Raw genomic sequence first — 27,876 nt, 5'->3', positions numbered from 1 at the left:
ATTGGTTACATGTACAATTTGTGACAGCTCATAAAGCAACTTCTTAAAAATATGTGCCTTCCCTACAATGGCTACAGAAGAAAATAAAGGTACACTAAATGTCTGAAATGTTCTCAGTAAGAATCTAAATAATTGAAAATAACTTCAAAATTGAAAGATTTCAGTTGTCAGGTTTATCTCAGGTGAAGCTCGTGGAACACTTTAGCTGAATAATTACCATTACTTAGGTCTGGCTAATTTTTAACCTTTTATTTGTCTCAAAAAAACAATTTCCTCCCAAAAATATGATTAAATAAAATACACTTAAAAACTTAACATATACAAATCATCTCATTAAAACGTCATTAAAATGTATATAAACCAAAAAAATCCCTTTCAGAATTTTACAAAGCAGCACATACTGTTCAGTTATCATGTTTCTCACAGCTTCTAATACATTAGAGCAAGGAAAGAAAAACATAAAAACTCACTTTATCCATATCAAAGGATGCAGTTTCCAATTATATTTTCCAAATAAAAAGGTCCGGCTACCTTCACACAGATTTTTTTTTATTTTTTTATTTTATTATTTTATTATTATTATTATTTTTTTTGAAGTACCATAGCTGGGTATCGAACCCTGGACCTTGTATGTAGGAAGGCCAGTGCTCAACCAATGAGCAACACCGGCTCCCCCGAGTTGGTTTTTTTGTCTGTTTGTTTGTTGTTTGCTTTTAGGAGGTAGCTGGGATTGAACCCCGGACCTGGTACGTGGGAAGCAGGCACTCAACCACTTGAGCTACATCCGCTTCCTTCACACAGATTTAATAACAGCAAAATTAAACACCACTTCAAAAAGTCACCATTTCCACAATTATGTTCTCTTCTTCCAAACCGTCTAGTCCAGGTCTACCAGCCAGAGGTGAAAGGTTAATATTAACCGTATGCCTCTAACTAACCCTATGATGCCTTGTAGGATGAAATAGCCTCCCACTGATAAATTTCCCCACCCATGCCCCACCCAGAATCAGTTCAATTGGTCACCTCCCAAGCCTCCCCACACAAAGACAATGCACACCTTTTACTCCAGTTTATAAAGCCATTGATCCAGCAAGCCAGGATAAACCTTTTTTTTTTTTTTTTTTTTTTTTTTTTACCTCAACTGTGCATCTTCTCCTGTTCAAATGGCTTCCCCATGTTTTCCATAGCAATTACCTTTGGGGGAAGTCCGTTTTGGGACAGGTTAATCATGCTGTGGGTAGACTCTTCAAATAAAAGTATATTCACGCATACACTTGCCTCTGAAGACTAAGAGCCTGGCTACTACCAATCTTTGTACTCACTATTCTGCCTTCTGTAGCTTCTCCAAGCAGCCCTCCAAAAGTGATTACAGGAGACATACAGGCACAGTATAGGAAAAGAATCGAGGCCAGGCACTGCAGGCTTAATGCATCCTTGAAGTCACTCAAGAAAAAAGGTGTTTTCCTTTTGATGTCAAGTATCAAACCACCAAAAAGCCTAAATAGGTGAGATGAAACTCGTCAAACTGTACACTAGAGGATTCTAGCTAGATCAAACTAAAACTATGGGCTATACAAGACTGCTGGTGCCTAGTGTTTGATCAACAAAAGTTAAAATCCATTAAATCATGGTATTAATTGGAGATGATATACTCATTTAATATAGTCCACTGATGACAGAGGAAAGGTAGATCTTGTATCAAGTTAAAAAAGACATAAATATCTGTATTTTATAGGATATATACTAAAAAGACTGCAGGCAAATGATTTTATGAATAAATGTAATTTTGGACACAAATGTGCAAGGAAATGTACAATAAAAATAAATAAAACCTAACAACCTATGCATGAAAATGTGCATAAACAATTATATTATTTTCTACATTATACATCTTAAAATCATGCGTCAGAAATACCAGAAAGGGAATTATAAAATAAATCATAACTTCCCAAATGCTATTTCATATGAATATAGTTTGCTGTGCTTAGATGAACTGAGAAGTAAATTAAACGACAGTTGCTACATACTTTAAAATGAGAACTTCGACCATATAAACATCTGTCTAGGGAAAAAACCTAAAAACTATATATAATTTACTACACATGTAGTTAAACTACTGTGTATATTAAGAAAACTAAGAAGTTTAGTTAGTAGATAAAAATGCATATTTGCACACTAAAACCAACCATTTCTATTATCTTTTAAAAATCAGACATTGGAAACATCAAACTTGGAAACATTCCACAAAAATATAAGCTCTGAGAGGGACAGGGACTTTTTCATGTTCCCTGCCATATCTACAATACCAAAAACATTGTCTGGGACACAGCAGGTGCTCAGTAAATAATGATGACTGAATCAATAATTCAAAAAAAAATATTGTGACTCATAAAATATATATTATCATTCATATCTCTACTGCAGGAAAACAGACCAAAAACATTCATCTGAACCTTTCAAATGCTTTGGATGCTTCAAGATTTACCATTTTAATTCTTTTTTTCTTAAGTTAATATTGAAATAAATACTAAGAGTACATTAATAAATGGAAGAAGTTTGTCTATAAATAATCTGACAATAAGGGGAATCAGCTTGCAATGAAAAAGTTTTCAATAATAAATTAGAAAATGAATCTACACCATCATACCTATGATGGATTATGTAACAGATGGTTATATGAGGCTCTCGGGGGACCTGAAAGGGTCCACTCAACAGAGTATGCAAGCCACTCAACAGAGTATGCAAGGTTTGAAGAAACAGTATCTTACAGTAGGCCAGCACCATTGGTGTAGAGACAAAGTCTTATTCTCTATTATATTCACAAAGGCTCATATAGTAGTCAATGAATTGTGAGTTTAAGTTTCTCTGAAGTCTATATTCGGTATGTCAGTTACTATCTATTTTTCATGTATTATATAACTCTGATAAAGGCAATGCTTATACCTAAAATATTTCTATTCTTTATTCCAAAAGTTAACTTCTTAAACAATTTTTCTAACTGGGCTTCCAAAGATTATTATCATTGTTTAATCCTGCTTCTCTTTATATTATCTCATAATATAATGTCATTTAAGGGTTCTGAGACTATGCATACAAAAGAAATCATTAGTTTTAATTCCTCTGTTCCCAAAATTCTCTAACTTTCATAGAAAAAAGGGAATTAAAGTCTACATACTATGTAACTGTTAATATTCTGAAGATATTGCACATTATTTTCATTTTCAATTAAAGCTCAGAATACAGAACCCAAGTATATGCTTTAAATTTCTAAGTGCATATAAAGTTTCCTTAACATCACATACCTATAAAACAATGCCTTCCCCTTTTTTAAAATATGGAAAATAATGAACAAGATTATATTCCAAATACTTGGGGGAAAAAAGGAGTACTGGTGCCTTTTTTTTTTTTTTTAATCAAATCGGTCCCTGACCCCACAAAGATACCCCCACAGTATCAGTATCTGTACCCACCGTCCAGTCCTCTGTAGCTCAGGCCCAGCATGATGAGCTGCCTCATTAGGAGTCTCACCCGAGGTGGGGGCGGATCCATTGGGAAATACAGGAATCTTTCTCTTTTCCTGCGTTTCACAAAAAGATATTTTCAGAATTGTTTTTAAAAAACTGAGATGGTATCTCTAACTATAGGGAATAGCAGACCTCAAATGGAGTATGTATCTTGACAGCACAACTCTGTGATGAGAATGGGAGCCTATGAGTATACACTTTGAATGGATGGTACAAAGCATGGGTCTGTGTAGCACTGGGAATTTAGTGGTGGATGATGGACTGTGGTTAACAGGACAAATATGAGAACGTTTTCTCCTAAACTATAATAAACATATACTTCTAATATAGGGTGTTAAAAATTGGGTGGGTTGGGGGAAAAATATACCAAACACAAGGTATGGGCTATAGTTAGTAATAATATTTTGATGATGCTCTTTCATAGTTTCACAACAATGCAAGGTGTGAGTGGTGGAAAGACATATGGGAGCCTGGTATGATGATATGCATGTTTGTTCTGCAAATACACAAATCTGAATTTACACTTATTGCTTATGTATTTTCATGTATGAATGATATACTGCAACAAAACTTTATTTAAGAAACTGAGATGACACCTCTAATTATAGGGAACATAAGAGCTCATATTGAATAGAATATAGAACCTAATCAGTATTCCTAGAAAAAAAATGCTTCCTAATGTAAACCTCCATTTTAAATAAACTACGCTTTAGAACAGAGCCTGATACTTGCCTTTATTAATATTTTAAGTTTACGATTCAGTTTTTTCATCTTGTGTTTTAATATCAAATATACCATAAAATAGATTCATTTACACCATTCAAATGGCTATTCAGTGATAGGAATATAATACATCCTCTAATAAAGCATCTTTCTCCCCTAGAAAGTTTTAAAATGCCACTCCTGATCACTACTGAAAAATATGCCTTGGGAAAAAAGTAAATGGCATTTCTCTTTTTCTAAAATACTTCTCTTAAAAGTATCACAGACTTATTTGCTAAACATGTTTTCACAAAAATCAATTTCCCATTCAATTTTATAATAAAATAAAGAGTATCACTCCCAAAACAAAGGATCTTCTTCCCCTAAATTGAAGAAAAAGGAGTCCACTTTTAATTTGTTTCCTCCAGAGATTGTGGGGCTTAAATGTGCGCATAGGTGCGCAAAGTGAGGTGCCATCCCAGGAACTCTCCTGGGTCAAAGGCTCTGGCTAAACTACACTCAGACTCCATGGTATATGTCCAATTATTGAGTTGCAAGACTCCTTTATAATTAAAGATTAGTGTTTTAAAATACCAAAAGTAAAAATTAGCTTACATCTTAAAGGGAAAAGAAAAACAAAATTATAGAACTTGTAGAAAAGAGAAAGAATGAAAACACTACAAATCACAATCTATGTGGCTATAGCTAAAGCAATGTTCAGGAAAATTTAACACTTCCTATCAGGAAAACTGGAAGAATGAAACTAAACAAATTAAGCATCTAAGTCAGGAAATGTGAAAATAACAAACTCTTTCCTGAAGTCCAGGAATAGGATAAACTATGGTACATCTATAAATGGAATACAACACAGCTGTGAGAAAAAGTAATATTTCTATGATTTCTAATGACGAGATCCCTGAACATACTACTATATGAACGAAATCAAGGTACAGAACAGTATCTTTAGTATCCAAACTTTTGGTAAGAAAGAAGGGGAGATAAAACTGTATGTTCATATTGCCTTACACTGCATAAAAATGAGAAAGAACAAAAAAAAAACAACTGAAAAAAGGTCACTCGAAGGAGGTGAGCCTAAGGGTAAAAGGTAAATGGAGAAAGGTGGGAGCACAACTTCACTGACTATACTTCTTTACACAGTTTTGATTTCTGAATCATAAAACTCTCTAGCCTATTCAAACTTTATTTTAATTTAAAAGAAAAAGTAATCCACAGAAGAATGATACAGTTCTTACCTGCGAAGGAACACTTTTTGGTGGTTCTATACGGATGGAAGGATCCCACTCTCCTGGAGGGAGGACAGTTACTTGATCTAAAAATTCATCAATTCCAGATAAGAGGTCATTTCTGTCTTTTGCTTTATAAGCTACATCATGAAAAATCTAAAGGAAAAAAAAAAAACAAACCCTGCTGAGTAAAGGCCTTTTAAAAGTTGAAAGAACACTCTATGCATAGTAAATCCACTTTAGAATCACAAGTCCATAATAAAGATAATTACATAAACTTACACCAGACAGATCTCCATCCTTTAAAAGGTAACCCAGTATTAGTATTAGCAGATGAATTAACAATAACAAACAATAAAAGAAAACACTGATGTGTTAAAATAAAACACTTAAAAAGAGAGATAATTTTGTACGAAAAATACTCAGTAATTCATTACAGAAAAAAGAAATAATACCGTAACGTGTTATTCCACTTCTATAGCATTTTAATGTCATTTATTCTAAAGGAACAATCATAGATATATAAACATTTTTGCTTAAATAATTAATTTGATCACATATATTTATTGTGTACCTACTATTTGCTAGGTACAATTCTAAACACTGTGGATAGTACAATGAAGAAGACGGGTAAGGCAATGCCCCTGCATTTAAGAGTTTTTTTCTCTAGGGTAAAAAGACAGTGAAAATAAGTAATTAGGTAAATATACATAAGATGCATAAAGACCACTTGAATCACCAAAGAAAGCAAGGGAAGAGAATCTAACCTAAAAAAGCAGCAGTGGAGATGGAAAAGAGGGGACAGAGAAGATAAGATGCAAAACACACTGGAGAGGTAACATCCGCAGGACCTGGTGACAAAGTGGCTAAGACAGAATGGAGAAATGAAGTCAGCTCAGATCCGTGGAATCTGGGATGCCCTAGGATCACATGGTGGAGATGTCCAGCAAGTACCTGATTAAAACACTCTCTTCCAAAGAGAAATAAAAGTCTAGGTGTGGTCAACACATACTCTTTCGGCAAAGATAAGGTTCTGAAACAGGTAGAGTAAAATTTACAGAGGAAATAGAGAAAAAAGGGGAAAGACAAAGTGTTGAGGACAACCAAAAGAAGCAATATCCCTGAAATCCAGAAAGGTGAAAATTTCAAGAAGGTACTTAAATAATTTCAAACGCTAAGAACAAAAACAACAAAAGACTAGAAAGTACCCCCTGATCCTGACAGAAAGGTCCTGAAGACCTAATCCAAAGCAAATAGTCAATACGAGGTGAAATAGCAAAGGGAGGACATTTTAAGTTTCACTGTAAAAGAAAGGAGAACTATAATTTGATACATATTATATGTTTCATAATCAGTTTCCACTGCAAAGGGATTTTAGAGACTTTTAATTACCTCATCTGTCATGAGAGTGGCTATTGATCTTCCAATTTCATGATACTGTGGTGCCTTGCCAGCTGGACCCAGTAAGAGAAACAAAAATCTATGGGAACATTAAAATACATAGAAGTAGAAATCAATTTTAACAATAAATAATACATACACACACAAATCTATACAGTCATTTTTAAAAAGTCATTTAAATGTAAACACAGCAACAACACAAAGATCTTTTTTCTGCTACCCCGCACCAATCATTGGAAAAAGATGGCAACTCTACTTAAGAGAGCAGCAGATGACAAACGAAGAAGAGCATTCATAATTAATTGTCTACCATGTTATCACTTTACATTTTCTTTAGGGTAAAATGGTAATTAAGGAACTGAGTGTTTCACTTTAAAACTTCCCTTTACCTATATCCTTTTGGATTAACGTAAAGAAATAAGTCTGGTCTCTCTTGACCAAAAAAAGTAAACAATATGATTAACAATCCCATTAAGTACTTAAAATCAAAGTTTGCCAAATCAAAGACCTAAGTAAGACCTTATACAAAAAACTCATGACTCTTCAAACTATATTTCGTATAAGGACTCTAAAGTGATAAATATAGGCTATTAGCCAACTAATCCCCTTGGAAAGAAAAAGAATTTTATTTACAACTCCAAATTTAATATCGAAGTTTACACTATTCTAGCAACTAAATTTCAAAGTCTTTAAATTTCTGCTTAGTTATACCCTTGTTAACTACAGTAAAATACTAATATTCACACTCAAAGTATTCATATTCCTGCTGTATAATAAATTAAATCATATAAATAGCAATGTTTCAATATGTGTTCATCAACTGTAATAAATATACCATACCACCCCAATGAAAGATGTTGCTAATGAGATAAGGGGATTAGGCAGAGGTATATAGGAATCCCCTGTATTTTCAATGTAACATTTATGTAATCTAAAGCTTCTTTAAAAATAATAATAACCATAAAAAAATTTTTTTAATAAATCTATGGAATAATTTTTCTCACTTATATTAATACCTCACACCATTAATGCAATTGAATAAAGCATCTTAGGACGAAGAAAAACTTTTCCTTCAAGCTGCTATTAATTCTTCTATATTTACTTATATTACAAAAACAAGAAAAATTATTTTTAAAATATTCTCATTTAAAAGTGCATACAGAGGAGTAGATGTAGCTCAAGTGGTTGAGTGCCTGCTTCCCATGTATAAGGTCACCAGTTCGATCCCTGGTACCTCCTAAAAACAAAACAAACAAAACAAAAAAGCAAAACAAAACAACAACAACAAAAAAACAATAATTCTCATTGGGGAGTGGATGCAGCTCAGTGTTTGAGTGCCTGCTTCCCATGTACAAGGTCCTGGGTTCAATTCCAGGTACCTTCTAAAAAAGAAAAATAGTGCGTACAATAGCTAACAAAACTGATTATCCTTTATAACACAATTAGCCAATTGTTCTTACATATTACCCCTAGCTTAATTTTTACTCAAAATATATACTGCACAGATGATTTAGGTCAGGCCAGAACAAAGCAGTTAGCCTAATTCAGAGGCATTATGCCTTTCCATTAACTCTATGAGGTATTATTATTCTCATTTTACAAATGAAGGATAGAAAAATTAAGTCATGCTTGCACAATAGGATATTAACTGGCAGAGCAAGAATTCAAACCCATTCTCTCTGCTTCCAGCACCTGCAGAGTAGATTAAGTATCAAAAATGAGGAAGTGCTTTTTATATCAAACTTTCTAAGATAGTAAACTTCTCATAAAGACACAAAAGTCAAAAATTTTTTAAAGGATGATTTTTTAGTTCCTGGAAGATAACTATTCCATGCTCTAATACTCAAGGCATATACCTGACTATTTGCTAACATATTTACTAAAATAAAGCATCACACTAGTTCAATGAACAAAAATGTTAGATTGTTCAACGGAACAGATTCTACCTTGTAGGAACAGGGACCTCAGTCAACCCTGAGAGGAGAACAGCAGGTGCCAGTCTCACAAATGCAATTATAGGTCTTTCTAAAAATTCGACTTCGCCCACCAGGACATTGGATGCCTCGGCTCCGGAAGGAATTTTTCTCATGAAATTCATGTCGACCTGTTGACAAATAAGTAACAATTAAAAATAAAGTATTCATAACATATTTATAAGATTATTTAGAGGGAAATACGAAAGAAAAATGTTTTTCAAGACTAGTATTTGCCAATCAAAACCTGTGATTTAATAGATGCACAAATAGCAAAATTTTCACAAATATAAAGAATGGAGTAGACAAATACAAAAATGCAAGCAAAACACATTTACAAAACAATACTCCATCTTAACTGCTATAATCTTTACTACTTCAGATATCTAAATTATCAAACATAGAAACTAGAGAAAATTTCCAATGAATATGGCACTATTCATTAAAAACTATTAAGGACAAAAATAGAGTTCACAAACTTACAATGTTTCATGAAATTATACACAGTGCTAAAAAGTATTCGTTTTGTGATTATCTTTTGGGAAACAGAAATAAATTTGTCTCTTTACACTTTATATAAGTCTCTTTAATTAAGGGAGTCTAGTAATTACCCAGTATTTTCATAAGTAGAAGAAAATCACTGTTATTTTAATTTCAAATTAAAATCAACAACCCTTACTCATACTGGTATAGAGTGAAATTTAGTTATCTGTGTATAATTACAAAGAAAAGATTACACACATGATATCAAAGTATGGGACATTCTTCATTGATGTGCAGCTTCACACAGGCACTAAACAACCACTTAGAGGGCTATCTATTAAAAGTAAAAGCAGCACTTACAGCTGGCCTCTGGAGTCCCACACCCATTGTGCCACAACTGCAGTGCCAGGAGACAGGCTCCTGCCCAACAGGAGACCGGGAGGGGTACACAAGAATAGGCCAAGTGAAAAAAAGCAAAACTGTGACAGAGGAACAAAAACAAATGGCAGCTGCCAAGTCTAGAGGAGAGCTAGCACGTCAACTTTTTAAGAGTGTATTCATTTAAGAAGAATAAATTTTAATTTAGTCACTGATCTGAATAGGGATGCCAGTAAAAATATTATCATGTTAGAATAGAAGAATTAAATGAACAACCACCTTCCTCTATAGTTCATGCCCTTTATGCAGGGCTTTCTGTAACCGTGGAGTATGAAGCACAGAAAAGCAATACACTGCAAAATGCTCACTTAAACTCCCTTTCTGTAATTTGTAATGTATGGACTTTGCATCATAGGATAACAGGCTTTAAAAAAAATCACATTTAATAAACTGTCTTACATTGGATGCAAAAATATTCAAGTACTGGGAATACCCTGTACCAAATTAATACTATCAAAAATTCAAAAAGCCACATAGAATCAATCATTCCTAAGTAGTGTTGTAAAATACACTTTAAAACAATCAATAGAATTTAAGTCAACTGTAATATGAACTTGGTAGTTTTCTGTCCTATTCTTTTGAAGTAAGTTCTTTTTTTTCTATTTCACCTAAATACTCATCTACCAAAATAAAAACTCATAGTTAAGAAAGTTTTCTTTTTCTTTTAAATCCATGCCTTTACCTACCCATGGGGAAGCACCGATATGTTTCCCAGTGACATTCCAGAAAGTACTGACACCACAAGACAGTAATTCTGGGATCGCATTACAGCCCAGGAAAGGTTGAATCACTAGTGCTGTAACATCACTCCCAGAATTAACCTTTCTAGTGGTGGTAGCTCCAGAACAAATCACTGTAGTTCAAAAGGTACTGAAGTTTCACGATATCTATGGGCAGGTATAGATGGAAATATCATATTATTCACATATTTTTGTCAGAATTTCTAAAACGAGTAAGGATGTAAAGTTATTCAAGTACTCTGAGTTTAACTGTATCCTTTTCTCATTTTCAGACTTTAACATTATCACATGCATCAATAAGGTATTAAGAAGAACTCAATTTCAAAAATCATTAAGCATAATCAATGTTAATAAAACCGTACTTCCATGTTTGTTTGTTTTTAAAGTACCGGGGTAGGGAGAGTAGAGCGGGGATTGAACCTGGGACCTCGTTATGTGGGAAGCCAGCGCTCAACCACTGAGCCATATCGGCTTCCCTCAGTTGGTTTTTTCATTTGTTTTGCTTGTTGTTTTTGTTGTTTTTTCAGGAGGCACTGGGAACCGAACCCCGGTCCTTCCATGTGGGAGGCAGGAGCTTAACCAGCTTGAGTCACATCTCCATGTTATTTTGTAAATAAGAGTGGTTACCAAAATTTATAGTTAATGATACAATTACCTTGCTGAAGTCGACAGTACTATTTTCTCTGCTTCCTCCAGCTCCGTTACCTTTAATTTCTCCACTTTTACTGGTGTCCAAATTTCCAGGTGCAGACTGTGGAGAGGCTAAAACACCTGTATTTAAGAACAAATAAATTCCAAATTAATAAGGAGAAATTTTACTTTGTAACCTAACTTTGCTCATGTCCTGAAAGAGATGGTTTATTAAAAGCAAATGTGCAAAGTTAAAATAAAATAAAGTGGCAGGTGTTAGTACCATACTAGCAAAATTAGAATAACACTGTAAGCAGTAATAAAGCTGTACATGTAATATTTTAAAAGACTACAATTGCAAATTACAAAAATGTGGCCTTTTGCAAAAGGAAAAAAGTGAGTATGTGAGGAACCATGGATGATGAAAAACCTTTAAGTCTGATTACCACTACAAATACTAAGACAATATACTTTGAATAAATCTAACATACAAGTAACTGCTTAATGATACCTAACTACACTTAGCATTCTTACACCATTAACAAAATAAATTCTCTGACAAACCCTAAATGCAACTCAGAAAATTTTCAATCTGACCGACTAAATGTAGGTTGTCTATGAATGTATCATATTCTTCCATATTCATAATCATTTCCTCAAGAATTTCGCTCTTTTCTTGAGTACTAAGTAATGATGTGCTTCCGACTGTCATTCTTTCTAAGAAATAGAACTTTAAAATATAATCGCAACAACCCATTCAACCTCTAAGATTCAAACCCATGAAATAGCTTGTTTGAATTAGAAATAAGTGTTCAAGCATTAGTATACTCATTTCAAGTGACAATGAGCAGCAACATTTTGTAACAATAAAATAACCTAAAATCCCTTAGTATATGACCAATCTTTACCACTAAGAATTCTGTAAAAAGTTCAAATATCAAAAATTTTAAATTAAATACATAACACAAATTTCTACTGGTAAATGCATGTCACTTTTTTTTTTTCAAATAAGATTTTCTAGTTCAAGAATACAGGTTACTGATATCCATGCATGGATACCATAAGGTTGCGGTGAGGGGAAGAGCACTAGACTGATTCTACTTGTAGCAGTTTTAACTCTGCCATTCACTACAATCTGGAGACTCACAGAAATTCAATTAGTTTTGTGGTTAGGTACTATTACTTTTTTTAACACCTGTAAAGTTCCAGATTTTAAGCGTATCAGATATACTTGATGCATTAAAAGGAAAGTTTTCATTTTTGTAGGAGAGAATATACAATAACTAATAAAAATTGATACTAAGTCATTTGGGCTTATTTCTAAACTCCATGATGGAAGAAATTTATGAGATCTACTTTGCTGTTAAACATCTAAACTAGCATGTCACCGCGACCCAAAAATCTCAGTTTAAATAACATTTCCCATCAATTTAACTATGTGCTTATCCCCTGGAAAATTTAAACAGTTCTAAAATAAAAACTGTTTCCTAAGACAGCTCATTTTTCACAATTTTACTTTAGTACAGCAAAGGTATCTTTTCTTTAACCTTTGTCCCTAAACTTCTAGAATAGAGCCCCTTCCTTTATTAAATACTTGCACGGAGGGGTGGGAGAAGTTAACCAGCATTTTTCAGGGACTTTCAACTACTCTCACCCCTCCACGCCACCCAAAAAAACAAAGAAGAAAATCAAGAGTATCATTAGGGCCTGGTGGCAACGGCAATTGAGCACAGATGCACATATTTCCAACTAAATATACTCAAACTGTACCTGGATCTTCAAAAGGTTAAATAATGCACAGTTGCCAGAATAGTCCAAGCCACCAGTCTTTGGGGAGAAGGGTAGAATGAGAAGAAAGCTGAGGGGGAAAGTGAGGATGTGGTAAGAATGGGAAGAAGAAATGATTGAAACTCAACACTGACAAACCAAGAATATACAACCTGAAGTCACTTAGCTAACCTGATCACCTTATATCTGTTCCCTTTGTCAAAACTGGCATGCCAAGCACACATTAAAGTTCTCTACCATTACTTCTCTGTGTAGGCCTCCACTCTCAACTGAGTTAAAGCTATTTAATCAGTCAGTAAAGCAAGTTTCACTGCTCCTAAAAAATATCTGGGGCTTGGAATTAATGAGTAAGTTGCTAAAAAAAAAAAAAAAAAAAAACACTACTTCTACAGAGATAACTCAGAAAGACCATGTGTCCTTGCATTAAGAAAAAGAAAACCAACTGAGGTGTAAGTGTATGTATAAAAGCAATGGTGGGATTTAAACTCATACTCTGGTAAGTCCATTATTTTGCACTTGTATTTTTTTCTCAAATAAAATAGCAAATCTAACTAGAATAAAGGTAAATCAAAGATACCAGTTTTCTATAGTTTGAAATTAGCTAGAGCAGTCAGTGGTCCTCAACCTCAACCAAGATAATTTTGGTCCCGAGAGGACAATCTGTCTGGAAGCATATTTGGTTGTCATAGCTGGGGGACAGAAGGCTGCTGCTGGCAGCAGCTCAGTAGAGGCCAGAGAAGCTGCTAATAAACATCCTATGATACACAATCCCACAACAAAAATACATCCAGCCCAAAAAGTCAGTAGTGCTGAGGTTGAAACACATTTAGAAGATAGTTACAAATACTAAAAATGAGTTCACCTCTTTTACATATAATTATCCTCCAAAGAATAACCAATGGGAAATTCCACTTTCTTTTTTTTTCTATGAGTGTCCACAAATCATAGCCATTTGACCAAAAAATCCATGACTATAGCATTTCCAAAATGAAGCTGAGATCAGCTTCCTCCTCTAATATAACATCAGAGTTCAAGAAAACTCAACAAGGGTTTTTGGTACCATAAGCACCAAAGGCAACTAAAAGTGGAATAATATTTGGTTGCCCCCTATTTTTCTTCAGCAATCACATACCTTTCTATAAATATCTTTTCAAATAGTAATTATGGGCTATTTCTTGTCTTTATAAATTCCTTCTTTTCCCTCCATTCTAATTCTTTCTCCTCAGTAAGGATGATAAATCTTAAGGCAAATTTATACAAAGAGGAAAGACAATTGTGTTCAATTCTCAATTAATTTCTTCCTTTATCCCCTTCACATCATGGCCAAACAAGCCATTCTGAACGCATATGTCCTTTCCCTCCTCCTTCCTATGTAAAATTTACAGTCTCTTCTAAATAGCACAAAAGATACTAAAACAAGAAATGTTCACTCTTACTAAACAATGTAAAAACAAATGCAAGGGAATATTTGCTGGCTCTTTTCCCTTAAAACAAGAGTGCTAGTTATTTCTATCTCTAGGTATTTTCTCTCCTTTCTTTTCACAGTTACCTTCATGATTTAGTTTTATCTTTATTATGAACTAGTAAAATTCACAATGTAATACAGTACTACAGGATTTAGTTGTAGGTAGACCTCAGTCAAAAATCTCTGCTCTAGTCATTTACATACGGTTTTAATATCTCCAAGTCTTGGTTTTCTTCATTTGCAAAATAGGGATAATACCAGTCTTGCTGACTTGTTATTAAAAATTAGAAAAAGGATTTATTAAAAGCACGTATCACTGGGTCTGGAACAAAATATGAAACACTGGTAGCTTCAATTTACTCAAAATTAACGTTACCATGCTTTAGCCACAACATTTCCATTTATGCTTCTAAAAGCATATCCGTTTTTGACAACTACAATGTGCTTTGATTAAATGTATTTGGTGTTTTTGGATAAAGCCAATAGAGATAGAGATGTTTGTGGTCAGAAAGATTGGGCTATCATTTACTAGTTCTATGGCCCCATGGAAAGTTTATTTTCCTAAGTCTGGGTTTCTGAAAATGGGTGTGGTCTATGGCCATACCACCCTGACCACATCCAATCTTAATCTGAAAATGGGTATGTATCCACCTAACTTATACACAACTTCTTATCAATATTCAACAGGCTAATTTAATAACTATTAAAGTTACCACTGGTATTAGATATTATCATTATTATGGAGAAATGTGATACTACTTATTGTGTAATCAAAACTGCTAATTAGTTTATGTCACATTTCGATGTTTTAAATGAAATGTAAGTAAAATTACCAAAGCTACTTTTTTCTATATCAATTCAATAGGAAAATATATGTGCAAATGTATATATAATTAATATACATGGGGGAGTCAAAATTATCATAACTTCCGACCCTTAAATAAGATGAATTATATGCCTTAACCCACTAAGAAATAATTTTTCTAATTCACTTACAAAATCTAATCCTAACTGCAAGTATAACAACTCTTGTCCTGAAAATTTAAAGGTAAATGTGGATAGATATGGGACTAAATAAAGGCCAACTAAAGTCTATTCCAAAATGTAATACTAGTTTTGAAATGATGATGAGTCCAGGCAGTTGTAAGAGAAACTCAATCTCCTTGGAGGTAAAATGAGAAGAACATTTGATCCTATCTTTGTCAGAAATGCTAAAGGTAGTGTATTCCTTGGGGGAAGGCAGCAAATAAAAGGCACATCCCCTCACTATTATCTATACAATAAGTGCTCATTCACTTATGAATGGACATGCAAGAAGAAAAGCCACCATTCAAAAAGCCATGGCAAAGTACATCTAAATTATAAAATCTCCTATGTTCTTCTAAACCACTTAAATGACTTGACATCTAAAATCTCAACAACAAAAAATTTGAAGGAATTATGCACAGACTTCTTGTAGTCTTTTTAGAAATTAATCTTTATAATAATCGATCATTTTCTATAACACACGATGAAGAAAAACCATGCAGAAGTCAAAAATAAATCATAAGCTTTATCTACAAATGCTGCTCAAGCTATGTGCTGAAAGGCATTCCAAGTGCAAGTGATCCCGAGGCAGAAAGCACCACACATGGAGGGTTGGGGATAGTTGCCTGGAGTTAGGTCAACATTTTCCTCATTCTGCTGCTCCTGGCCTTCCAGAGCTTCTAAGTCTTCCTCAGGCGGATGAATTACTACTGTGGGAATACCATCACTGGCAGGTGAAACCAGCAGTTCTGGGGCCTGAAGGTGACTCTGCTGGGAACTTCTGGAAGTCAGGCGACTGACGCTAGGGCTGGAAGGAGGACTGTTTTGAGGGGTGGGTACTGGGGTTGTACACCTTGAGCCTGCAGGGGTTCCAGCTCTTGAAGAAGGAAGAAGATGACCGAGAAGAAGAGATAAAGGCGATTCTCCTCTCAATGAAAGGTTTGAGGCAGACAGACCTGTTCGCAAAGAGTGGCGGGAGGCTGAAAGGCCTTCCCCTGAGGTAAAACAAATAAATGAAAAATGGTGAAGTTCACTGCAGAAGGCAAACAGAGACAAACACAAAAATATATTTATATTGTAAACTCCAAGCTTTAAAAGCCAAAAATTTCAAATTCATGCGGTGAGGGTTGGCATGTCAATTAGGATTTTCAATGTTAGAAAGTCACTTGAAAGTTAGATTTAACTTTAATTAGTTCCTGAAGGTGTATGCAGAAAAAATATTATTGATAGACTGTGGGGGACAATATTCTGTTAGAAATTAGAGTGGCCAATACTGTGGCCTTTTTAAAAACACTATCAATATAAAGTTGTTGCTTAAATGAATGAAAAATAGCAAATAAGAATATAATACATATATATGTATTAAAAAAAACTAAGAAATAGAACCCATACCAAAACTTACCCGGACCAATAGCTTATATCCAGTTTATTTTTCTTACATCATACCAAACAGCTATAATGATCTCTCATAAGAAAAGTCCATATTATCTAACTGCCTAATAGTCTGTAATGTAAAAATTGGTATCAAGTATTTATAACATTAAGTCAATAGGTCACCACATATTTAAGCAAGGTTAAAAATAAAAGTTATAGGATTTTTTTAAAAGAAATGGTCACGTCCATTTTAAAGAACATACATTCTTGAACTCTCTAAATATATTTATTAATATCCTAAACTATACTTCTCATATCTCTAAAATAGCAGATAAACTTTCCCAAATACATACAATCTTTAGTTTAAGTAGATAAGAATAAAGTATTTCTTACCAACAATAGCAATAAGGAAGTAAATCTACACTATTCCAAAAGGTCATGCACACTTGTAGTTAAAACACCTGGCATTTCTATAAGTGTAAGCTCAACAGAATAACATTCCTTTTTTATGAAAAACATGAGAAACTACTACAGTTAATTCCATATGGCCTATGTAATCAAAGCTACATGCTCAAAAGACATAAGCAACGATTTAGTTAAAAAATATCCTACACTCAGAAAAACTGTTGAATTACAACTATAATACCTTTAACAACAAAATAACAATATCCTCATTAAAATGGCATGTAAAAGAAATTATACATTGTCTTATAACTAAAAAGAACCAAATTACAATTGGAGAATAATCCGGGAACACTGTAAATAAGGAATAAAGATTTAATAGGGTCCCCTCTGGGTTATAAACTCATTTCACCAAAGCACGGATGATACGTAAATGAATGACAAAAGAGGTAAAATGAGACAGATGGCTTGTGTTTTAATTGAAGTTAGGTCCATAAAAGATGGTCTTTCGTTCATAAGTTTCCTCAAATATACCAAGGCATAATTTAAAACAGTTTTAAAAGTTTTAATGGTCTAATGCTCAGAAGAAAATGGACTAGGTACCTTATGCTAGCTTGCCAAAAATGATTAGTATTAATGTACCCAATAAGTACAACACATGTGCCAACTTTAGATATATTAAACCCCATCTCTCTCCACTGGGCTCCTTCCTGCATAACACTTACAAGCCATACAATTCTTTCAGGGACAAAAGGGAAGAAGAAAAAGGCACTGTGGCCCATACTCTCCTACCCTTCCCTGTAATCTTCCTAGACTTGGGTAATGGTAGTAGGAGGCAACAAGGACCTTCGTAAACTACCGCAGTCCTTTCACCTGGGTTTTCCAGGTTCACTGTCACCACTGTTCTCTTTGACAGCCAAAACAGAACCCTCAGTAATGCCTTCCTCTGCTTTAAGAAGGAAAAACAAGGAAAAGGAAAACCTGCCATTGTGTCAGTCTTAAGCAGTGGAGACTTAAATGGCTACAAAATAGTCTCCCCATGTCCTACATATCCTACTGCTAGCCTCTGAACAAGAGTGGAGAGCTGGGATATGTGCACCTGCATCTGAGCCATTCTCAATTAACAAGGTCTTGAAAGGCAAAAAGGAGATTAGCCCCAGCATAAGAAAAGGCACAATCAAAGCAGGCTTTTTCAAAGCCCTGCCTTAATATTCTACGGATGAATAAAGGATGGTGCAATCAGTAAGCAAACTCAAGAACACTTTATACCCAAAAAAGTATATTCAGAACACTTTATTTATCCCCAAAATAAATAACCAGGAAAAAATCTAAAAATCAAACCAAGATTTAGAATTAAAAAAAAAAACTAAACTAAAATAATAAATCATAGTTTATGCATCTTTAATCAATAATACCCAAGAAACCCTTAATAGAAACAAAAAGGTAGGAAGAAGGAGTATTTCAGAGTTAGGCATTTTCTGAGTATCTAAATTACCAACACTTAAATGAAAATTTAATTTGTGCCACTGTAACAGAATGAATGCTTTATATAAGTGATTTCTACAAATATGATACCATAAAGAAAGAAATTTTAGAAATGTTATTTTTAAAAGGTAAAAATTAATATAGGTGTTGGTGGTAGGGTGATGTGTGGGGGTCCTGTATGGTTTTATAAACTCAAAACTTCTCAAATTAAAGAAGGGAAAAAAAATTCAAATCTTATTTTTTTTTAAAAAGGCACAAATAGTATCATTCATTTAAAAGATAAGAAAATTACCTATTAATTCTCTATTCTATGGTAATAATATCTTTCTTTCCCCAAATGTTAATTGTAATACATTGGGATACTGTTAGAGTAGAAATGTTAGCAAAAATTGGATGCCACAACTTATCTCACCATTCCTTTCAAGCAAGTGAGGATCAGAATGTTTCTTGCCTATATCTGCAAAAGATCGAACAAGGGGAATCCGACTGGTGAATCTTTTCTCATTCTGATGATGATGTCTCTTCAAAAGAGCTTCTCTGACATTCTCTCTTATGGATTCATCTAATTGGCCAGAGGCTATCATGTTGTCCAATACCATATCTACTCAAAATAAAAAATGAAATAAAAATAAAGCAGTTATTATTAAGCAAACCAACAGTTCAATGACAATTATAGGAAAAACTTTAAGTGAAACCTCATATCAAACATGAGCTCATTAAATAGCTTTAGAAACAAAGAGTTTTTCTTTTAATATTGAATAACCCAGTAATTCAAGGCTAGTCACAGTCTATCTCTAACCTATTTTTCCAAACATATCTCCTACTATTATTGTTCAAGATCTCTGTACACTCACATAGATGGGACTTTCTCTACTCCTCTAGACTCCTCTGACTCTCTAGTTTCCCTCCTGCTCCTCCTCCTCTTTAGAAGACTTTGTTTTCTCTTGCACCACTCCCTCTCTATTCCTATGAGTTCAAATTATAGGAATAGTTGTACATTCAAGGTCCTCTATGAATCTTCCCCAGACGCCTTGGTCCAAAATACAAAGAAACAAAAAAATTCGTTGCTCTGAATTTCCTAAGGACTGACTGACTCTATCTTGCCTATGGCACTAGTCACTAGTCTCTTTCATTTTTATACTGTAGTTATGGTCTGCTAGTTTAACCTTCTAGACTACAAGCTTATAGAGCCAAACTAAAAGTATCTTATATGTCTATTCCTCACACTGACCAAAACAGAATAGAAGCTTTACACATAATTAAGTGAACTGTTTAACCACTTTATTGTTCCTTATTAACCACTTTATGTTCCTTATTTAAATGTCTCTAATTTCAGTAAATTTAAAATATAAAAAAGTCAATTTGCTATAACCTGCTATTTCATCTAGAGTGCTTGCCCTCATATCCAGCATGACTGTTCCATTTAGGATGCAACTCCTCAGTTCAAAAAGACTGTGCAAAGAGAGAGTTGCCACATAAGGTTTACTCCATCGGTCACCACCATCTTCAACATCCTCTTCAAATTTTAGCCATCTGTAATACATAATACATAGAAAATATTTTATAAATAACGAAGAGCCCATTCATTTTAATGTCATAAACATGAAATGTTCTTTCAAAGGGAAAGATCAGCACCACCAAAACAAAATTTGATTAGAAGCACATTTTTACTAATTAGGACAAGGGCCTATGATATCTATAGCAACAAGTTTACTTTCCTATTCTTCTTTCTGTTCTACCTATCACAATAATATAAAAAGACAATGAAAACTTATACACTTTGCATTTCTAATCCTCTTAAGTTTATAATATACAAGATTTTGATTTCTCAATATTCTTCTAATTAAAGAATTATTAAAATCTACAATAAAATCGTTTCTTTTGTCTTACACTGAAGTATTAAAGATTATCTAAGACGATAAAATTTGAGAATAAAGAGGAAAATTTAAGGACAGAATTCTCAGGCATTGATGAAGAAATTACCTGCTCATTATTTAAAAGCACTGGATATCTCATAATTTCAATTTTATATGCTCATTACAAAAGATATCAATAAAGCCAGTTGAAAAATAAGACTCAGAGATATTACCTAGCAGTTTCCTTCCACTCATATTCTTCTCCATCTCTATAGCACAGTTCATCCATTTCCGTGAAGAGATCATGGGGAATATGTTCTTCATCATCATCTTCAGTACCAAGGATAAACTGAACTCTCTGGGATGGTGTGTCTTGACAAAATAAGAATTTAAATACGCACTCAAAATCTTCCTCAGTTCACTCAAAATTAAATTCAAAGTTTGGAAAGGAAAATGCTTTCATTATAAGTAAGTACAGTCCATTAAAACTCTGTTTTATTAATTATTATTAGAACACTATAATTCTGGAAAGAAACCATAGACAACCAACCCAGAATAAGAGAATCAACAGAGACAGCAAATCTACAGACAAAAAGCATATGTTACAATCCATAAAAGTGTACACTCAGTAGCTCTCAGATTCATCACAAAGTAGTGCTGTCATCAGCTCAGGCCATTTCAGAACATTTTCTCCTTACTTCAAAAGGGAAAATCCCTAGGAAAGGAGCTGTGGGCTCAACTGATAGAGCATCCACCTGGCATAAGGAATGTCCAGGGTTTGATACCTAGGGCCTCCTGACCTGTGTGGAGCTGGCCCACGCACAGCGCTGCCACGCACAAAGAGTGCCGTGCCACATAGGGATGTCCCCCACGTAGGGGTGCCCCACACGCAAACAGTGCGCCCACAAGGAGAGCCGCCCAGCTTGCAAAAAAAAAGCAGCCTGCCCAGGAGTGGCGCCGCACACACGTAGAGCTGATGCAGCAAGATGATGTAAACAAAAAAAAAAAGTGACAGAGTTTCCCAGTGCTGCATGACAAGAAAGCAAGCAGACACAGAAGAACACACAGCAATTGGACATGGAGAGCAGACAATGGGTGGGAAGGGAAGAGAAATAAATCTTAAAAAAAAAAAAAAAGGGAAAATCCCATACCCCTTTGTGCCCCCCACATTATTGACCCTTGGCATTGATACAGTACTTCCTTCGCCACTGCTGTAAAAACACTACAATATACTGTTAACTATAGTCTATATGTTACATTAGTTGTATTTTCCCATGTATCTCCATATTCTTAACATCTTGTAACAGAGGAACATTCTTATGTTTGAACTATTAACCACAATCCTCATCCGCCACCAAAATCACCGTTTAACAGCCCCTAGATTATTCTCTAGCTTTCTTTCAATTCATATTAACCTCCCTAGATGACCCCTTTCAGGATTATACGAGACAGGGAACTATATAACGCTGAACCCTGTGGTGAAAGATGGATTGTGGTTAACGGTACAAATATCTGAATGTTCTCATGAACAATAACAAATACACAGTACTAGTACACAGTATTTATAGGATGGTTTGTGGAAAAAGACACCAAATATAAGCTATGGATTATAGATAGCAATAATATGATGATATTCTTTCATCATTTGTAACAAATGTCTCACAACATTGGAAGGTGGTGGTGGGGAGTCGAGTATGGGTATCTTGTACATTATGCATGATTGTTTTGTTAACTCAATTTATAAAAAAAGAAATTTTTTAAAAAGTAAAAGTTACATGTTAAAAATAAACAAGTCATACTAAATTTATACCTAATCAGTCTTTGAAAAAATAAAAATAAACAACATCAAGAAAGATTAAGGGAGTGGATGTGGCTCAAGTAATTGGGTACCCGCCTCTCACATGGGAAGTCCTAGGTTTGGTTCCCATTCCTCCTAAAAAAGATGAGCAAATGACACAACCAGCAAATACTGCAACCAGCAAGATGCCACAACAAGCAGACGATGCAACCAGCAGAGCACAGAAGTGGCTCAAACAGTTGGGCAATCGCCTCTCATATGGGATGTCCCAGGTTCAATTTCCAGTACCACCTAAAGAAAATGAGCAGACAACGAGCAGGCAGACAATGAGCAGACAGACAATGGAATCATCCTGGGGGAACAGGAGATGGTTGAATAAATACAAATAAATAAATAAATTTATTTTAAAAACTAAGAGATTGAACATATATGTACACAGGTAGGGCTTTTCACTAAAAATATATAGAGAAATGGTAGGTGGCATAGAATATTTTAAACTATGTAATTAATACACAGCTAAGTTCAAGAGTAAAAAAGGAAAAATTGCTCAAGTTCTGAAAAATGAGGAAACTCAAAGCTTGGTGTGTGTATGCAAAGCTGACTTTTCACCCTATTGTGGAGAAGCACTACTGTCAGCTGGGACTTGGAGGACAGGACAAGCTTTTACAAGAAACAGGTACCCTGTTACTGCTGGCAACTGATCTGAAAGTACCAGTTTAGTACAGAATTCCCAGGCCCATAAATAAATATAAAGCCTAGTCCAGAACAGGTGAAAGCCCTAGAGTCACAAACAAGAAAAGAGCCAAGAGCATCAAAGACAAAAATCAAACTCTGCTGAATATGAAAGAGGAGGTCACACTCAAAATTTACACCGGAGTAAGCAAACCTTTAGGCACTTGTGGATACAACAAACAGAGATATTAGAACAGGTTAAGGAGCACATTTGAGAGAACTGTTAAAAGACTGAGATGAGGAAATAACATATAATGCAACAACTACGGATAAGAAAATGGAAAACAGCTGAAAGAGATGAACAGACTAAGGAGGTCAAACAAGCAGCTCCAGAAAGAGAAACATATAAAGAACTGGAGGAGAGGTCATAACAAAATATGACTGAAAAAATTTTCCAGTAGTTTATATGACATGTGTCTGCATATTGAGGGAATATCTTGAGACCTATGCAGGCCAATAAAAAAATACCCACAACAGACACAACGTGATTGAACTTCTTAAACCAGAGGCAAAAAATATATATTTATATGTATTTTTGGGTTTGTTCAACTCTTTGGCCCACTTTTTACTGGGTTGTCTTATTACACAATTTTTAGAGTCCTTTTTATAGTCTGGATACAGGCCCTTTGTCAAATACGTGTTTTGCAAATACTTTCTCAGAATGACTGGACTGCTCTCCCACAGCATGCTGAGTTCCACAAACTGCCTTCTACACACGGGCAAGTTCTGGAGCTGCGAGTTCCTCAGGCCACCACCAGACAGAATGGGCAGGCCATACGAGGTCACCGTCCGTGCACGGGGGTGACTCGCCTCCGTCTGTATCTGGGACTAGAGCTCTGCACTGGGTCTACAGGCCAGCTCTGAACTGAGCTGGTGAGGGAGTAGGGTCAGAAGGGTTCCAGGGGATCCTACACTTTCAAGCAGACTTTCTCTTTTTTCATTTTTTTGATTTGGAGCTCAACCTGTTACATTCTTTACCCATTTTCTGAGTTTTGGGAAAGATGTTTCTGACCGCTCTTGCTAGTTTTTCAAAGGGGGAGGAGAGGACAAAGAACCTTGAAGCACTTCACTCTGCCAGCTGGACTAGGGCAGGGCTTGAGATATGCTTTCAAGAATTTTTACAGGAGGTCTGGTACAGGCTTTAGCGTAAAGCTGCTTTAGACCCATCACTAAAGCAATATCCTTCTAAGAACTCTACCCAATGCCCTGTATGCCACAGGGGCTGTGCACGCTGACTGGTGTGTACATGCCCAACTCCTAGCCTTCTATGAACCCCAGGAATTTTGCAGCTTTCTGCTTTTCTGTGGTTATTTCCCAGGCCGTGGGTAGCTTCCTCTCCCACATACCCAGTCCAGTACTTAGCCAAAGATCCTAGAGGATCCTTCTTCAGATTTTTCAGTCTCTCTTGCAACTCTCTGTTATCTGGCAATCAGTACCTCAAATTCCCATCCCCTTGTCCTCCCCAAATTCCAATCTCGTCTCCTCACCTCAGGGAAACTGCTAGGCTCCAGGGGGTCCCCATAATATCGTCTGGAAACTTTCCCTTGGCAATAAATTTGGGCAATCACAGAGCCTTTTTCTCCTGCTATCAAGATCACAGCCCTTTGCTATCTGCTATCCAATGTCTTAAGAATAGTGTTTTATATTTTTGCCCAGTTTTCTAACTAATTCAAACAGGAGAGTAGTTTAGTCCTGTCATTCTACCCTCTCAAGAAGCAAAAATATGTATAATCTCTTTTTATTGAATGGCCCAGCTGAACTGAGAACACAAGTAGCATTAACTGTATTTTTTAGTACAAGGACAAAAAAAAATTCTCATTTTTGTATTCTGATTGACATCTGGTCAACAGGTTGAATTTATGTGTAACAATGTTTTAGGTATAGGAGATGATAAAATATTTCCCTCATTTTTGTACCACTGAATAACTTTATTGTCCTTAGATAAACATATGGTTCTGACATTATCTTTAAAGAATAAAAAAATATATAAAAAGACATATAAAATCGTTCACATATGCTATATTTATACACACGCACACACGTGCACACAGTGGGACTTTCTTCATCCCACTCATCTTCAGTAAGCAAGTAGTTTATGTCTTTGACACCTTTAAAATCTCTGGGATCAAAAAATTTTCCAATTACCAAAGATATCATTGTACAGAAGTTACAGTAAGATCTCATTTTAGGACCAGTATTCTAGGAAAGATTCTTCTTTTGGACACAAAAGGAACAAAAAGCCTTCGGATTTTTTCTTCAAAGAACTGTTCATCTCCAAATAAACCATGAACAACTAGCTTTCTCCGTGGCTCTTTCCCAACAACTCTGAACTTTGCCTTCCTAACTCTTTGTGACATAATCTTTCCTGTTTTCAGCTCAATTCTGTACATATATATATGCACTCCCTTGGAATCTTTAGTTTTTCTTATGTTTGTTAGATTCAACACTTATAAACCCATTTCTCTTAACAGATAAGTACATCCACTCCATCTTATCACCAAGCAACAATCCCATAGCTTTTGTCATGAAATCTGTCAGCAAGATTAACCTCAATCTTCCCCTCAGATTCTAGCAGCCTATAAGCAGAAACAAATTGCTCTTTGGCTTCTTTGGGAGGAAGGGGTGGGAACAAAGGAGGAAGAAAGGGACTTCATTCACAGCACTTTCTGAGCTAAAACTTGCAATTAAAATGAAAGAAGCCGCAGCCTTCGGTGGCATAAAACTTTTCTAGGAAATAGTTATTACATCAAAAACCCACAAATATTTTCTCCAGTGTAATTTACTTTTCAAACCACTATACTTAGACTCTAATGTCGTATTTTAGCTTGAAACATCAAGTCACCTACACCTCAGTGAACATATAAACATACTTAAAGTTTTGTGAACAGCATTTACTTTTATAAAAATACTTTGCACCTTTTTATTGAGTATAAATTTGAGAAGACTACAGATAAACATACAGAACAGCATAGGCTATTCTAAACCAGATGGCTCCATCATATGTAATAATAACATACTTCTCAATTACTTAATATTATCAACATTCACTAGTGAGATGCTTTATAAATGCACTGTTGGTCTCTCAATTGCTAGTTACATGGCCTTTGTTAGTTAGCTACAAAACCACTCAATATTTTAATACTGAACTGGCCCTTAAGAGACTCCAGTTCATTTAGCCTCTCTGAGCTTCAGTTTCCTCATTTATAAAATGAAAATACTACTACCTACCTTAAGAAATTGCTGACAAGATTAAATTAAAAACTGTATGTCAAGGCTTGGTAGAATGTTAAGCAAAGAATTGGCACTTAATCTTTTTCTAGACCATCAGCATTCTCTTCCTTATGCTTATGTTGTATTTGTATTATGAACAATAATTCTTACCTTCCTCTCTCTTCACAAAAGTTCCCCTTTAACAGATACCAATCAGGAAACACGCCCAGCAAAGGCCTCCCTGCCTGCTAAGTGCTTATGCCAGTTCCCTAAGAAGAACTGGTCAATCTGAGGCAGGTTAGTAGAGGGAAACGAGGCGATGCGTCACATGGCCAACAGCATGGCCAACAGACAGCACGCGTGGCCGCCAGACAGCATGACTGTGAGACCCTGCCAAGACCTTGACCATGATGTCCCAGTTGGACAATTTCTGGGTGGAGGGGAGGACTGGATATTCCAAACAGGCTTCCCCATTGGCCCCCACCATTGGGAAGATGGGTAACCAGTAACAGCTGGGCCCCTCCCCTTACTATTATCAAGGGGAGGAATAATTAATAGCTTATAAAAGGTGACCACAAAGGCAAAGCCTGCTCTGTCTGCCTAGAGGAGCCTGCACCAAATCTCTGTGTATATTTCCATCCTTCTCTTCCAATTTTCAGCAAGCACTGTTCTTTTCCCCCATTTCCCAATAAATTCTTTTTAATTGGCCTAAAAAAAAAAAAAAAAGCTCTCCTTTCGCATGCACACAAGTGCCTAGAAGGCTCCCATCGCTTTCCTAGAAAGTACACACTAGGATGCGTGGGCCAATGTCTTAGTTTGCCAGGGCTGCTACAACAAACACCACAGACTGGCCAGCTTATACAACAGGATGTGTTGTCTTGCTGTTTCACAGGTTAGAGGCCCAAAATCAATGTGTCAGCAGACCGTGCTTTTTCCAAGCACTGTAGAATTCTGATAGTGGCCTGCTAGCAATCCATAGCTCAGCCCCTGCCTCCAACACATGGCCAGTGGCTGCTTTTTGCCTCCTCCTCACTCCTACTCCCGTGTTCAAATGACCTCTGCTTGAAAGGACTCCAGTCATACTGGATCAAGGCCCACCCCAATTCAGTTGGGCCTCATCTGATTAGGATCTCTGAAGATCACCTTTACATACGAGTTCACAGCCACAGGACTGGAGATGAAGACTTGAACATGTCTTTAGGGGGGACATCAATCAGTCTACAAGAGCCACTGACATCCTATAAACCAATGATGTCTGCTATGTCAACTGAGTGCAACGTCTAAGACTCCTTCGCCTCAGGCTTTACAGCTATTTTTTCTGACTCTTTCCTTTTCCACAGCCAGGGTCATTTAAATTGTCACTAAATAACATTGTCTCACCTCTCTTACATGTGTTTTATTACTCATATTTCCTCTGTCCACTGACACTTCCATACTTCCCCAATTTCAAATTAACAAAGACTACCACCACCAAAATAAAACCCTGTCCTTCTATAGACAATGCTATCAAATCAGAGCACTCTTTCTTGCAGACAGCCAAGTAATCCAGTACAGCAGATAAAATCTTCTGGCAAAAAGTATGTTTCACATGCTAAGTGAAAGAAA

General features: G+C 35.4%; 1 protein-coding gene across 2 annotated transcripts in view; it reads right to left on the bottom strand.

Moving 5' to 3' along the window:
- The window catches only part of SLC4A7 (solute carrier family 4 member 7), a 116,444-nt gene that overhangs the window by 27,338 nt on the left and 61,230 nt on the right, over nucleotides 1-27,876 (bottom strand). For both annotated transcript variants that reach the window (XM_058290765.2, XM_071212862.1), the window contains exons 4-12: nucleotides 20,765-20,903; nucleotides 20,048-20,208; nucleotides 19,088-19,276; nucleotides 11,161-11,276; nucleotides 8,818-8,975; nucleotides 6,863-6,950; nucleotides 5,480-5,626; nucleotides 3,471-3,577; nucleotides 1,323-1,497 (exon numbers count right to left, since the gene is read on the bottom strand). In XM_058290765.2, coding sequence (XP_058146748.1) covers nucleotides 1,323-1,497; nucleotides 3,471-3,577; nucleotides 5,480-5,626; nucleotides 6,863-6,950; nucleotides 8,818-8,975; nucleotides 11,161-11,276; nucleotides 19,088-19,276; nucleotides 20,048-20,208; nucleotides 20,765-20,903 — 1,280 coding nt within the window. The remainder of the gene's footprint in view (nucleotides 1-1,322; nucleotides 1,498-3,470; nucleotides 3,578-5,479; nucleotides 5,627-6,862; nucleotides 6,951-8,817; nucleotides 8,976-11,160; nucleotides 11,277-19,087; nucleotides 19,277-20,047; nucleotides 20,209-20,764; nucleotides 20,904-27,876) is intronic.

This window comes from Dasypus novemcinctus, chromosome 31 (genome assembly GCF_030445035.2).
Source record: "Dasypus novemcinctus isolate mDasNov1 chromosome 31, mDasNov1.1.hap2, whole genome shotgun sequence".
In the NCBI taxonomy this organism is placed as follows: Eukaryota; Metazoa; Chordata; class Mammalia; order Cingulata; family Dasypodidae; genus Dasypus; species Dasypus novemcinctus.
The sequence above is the reverse complement of the archived record's forward strand: the minus strand, read 5'-3'. Positions and strand labels throughout refer to the sequence as shown.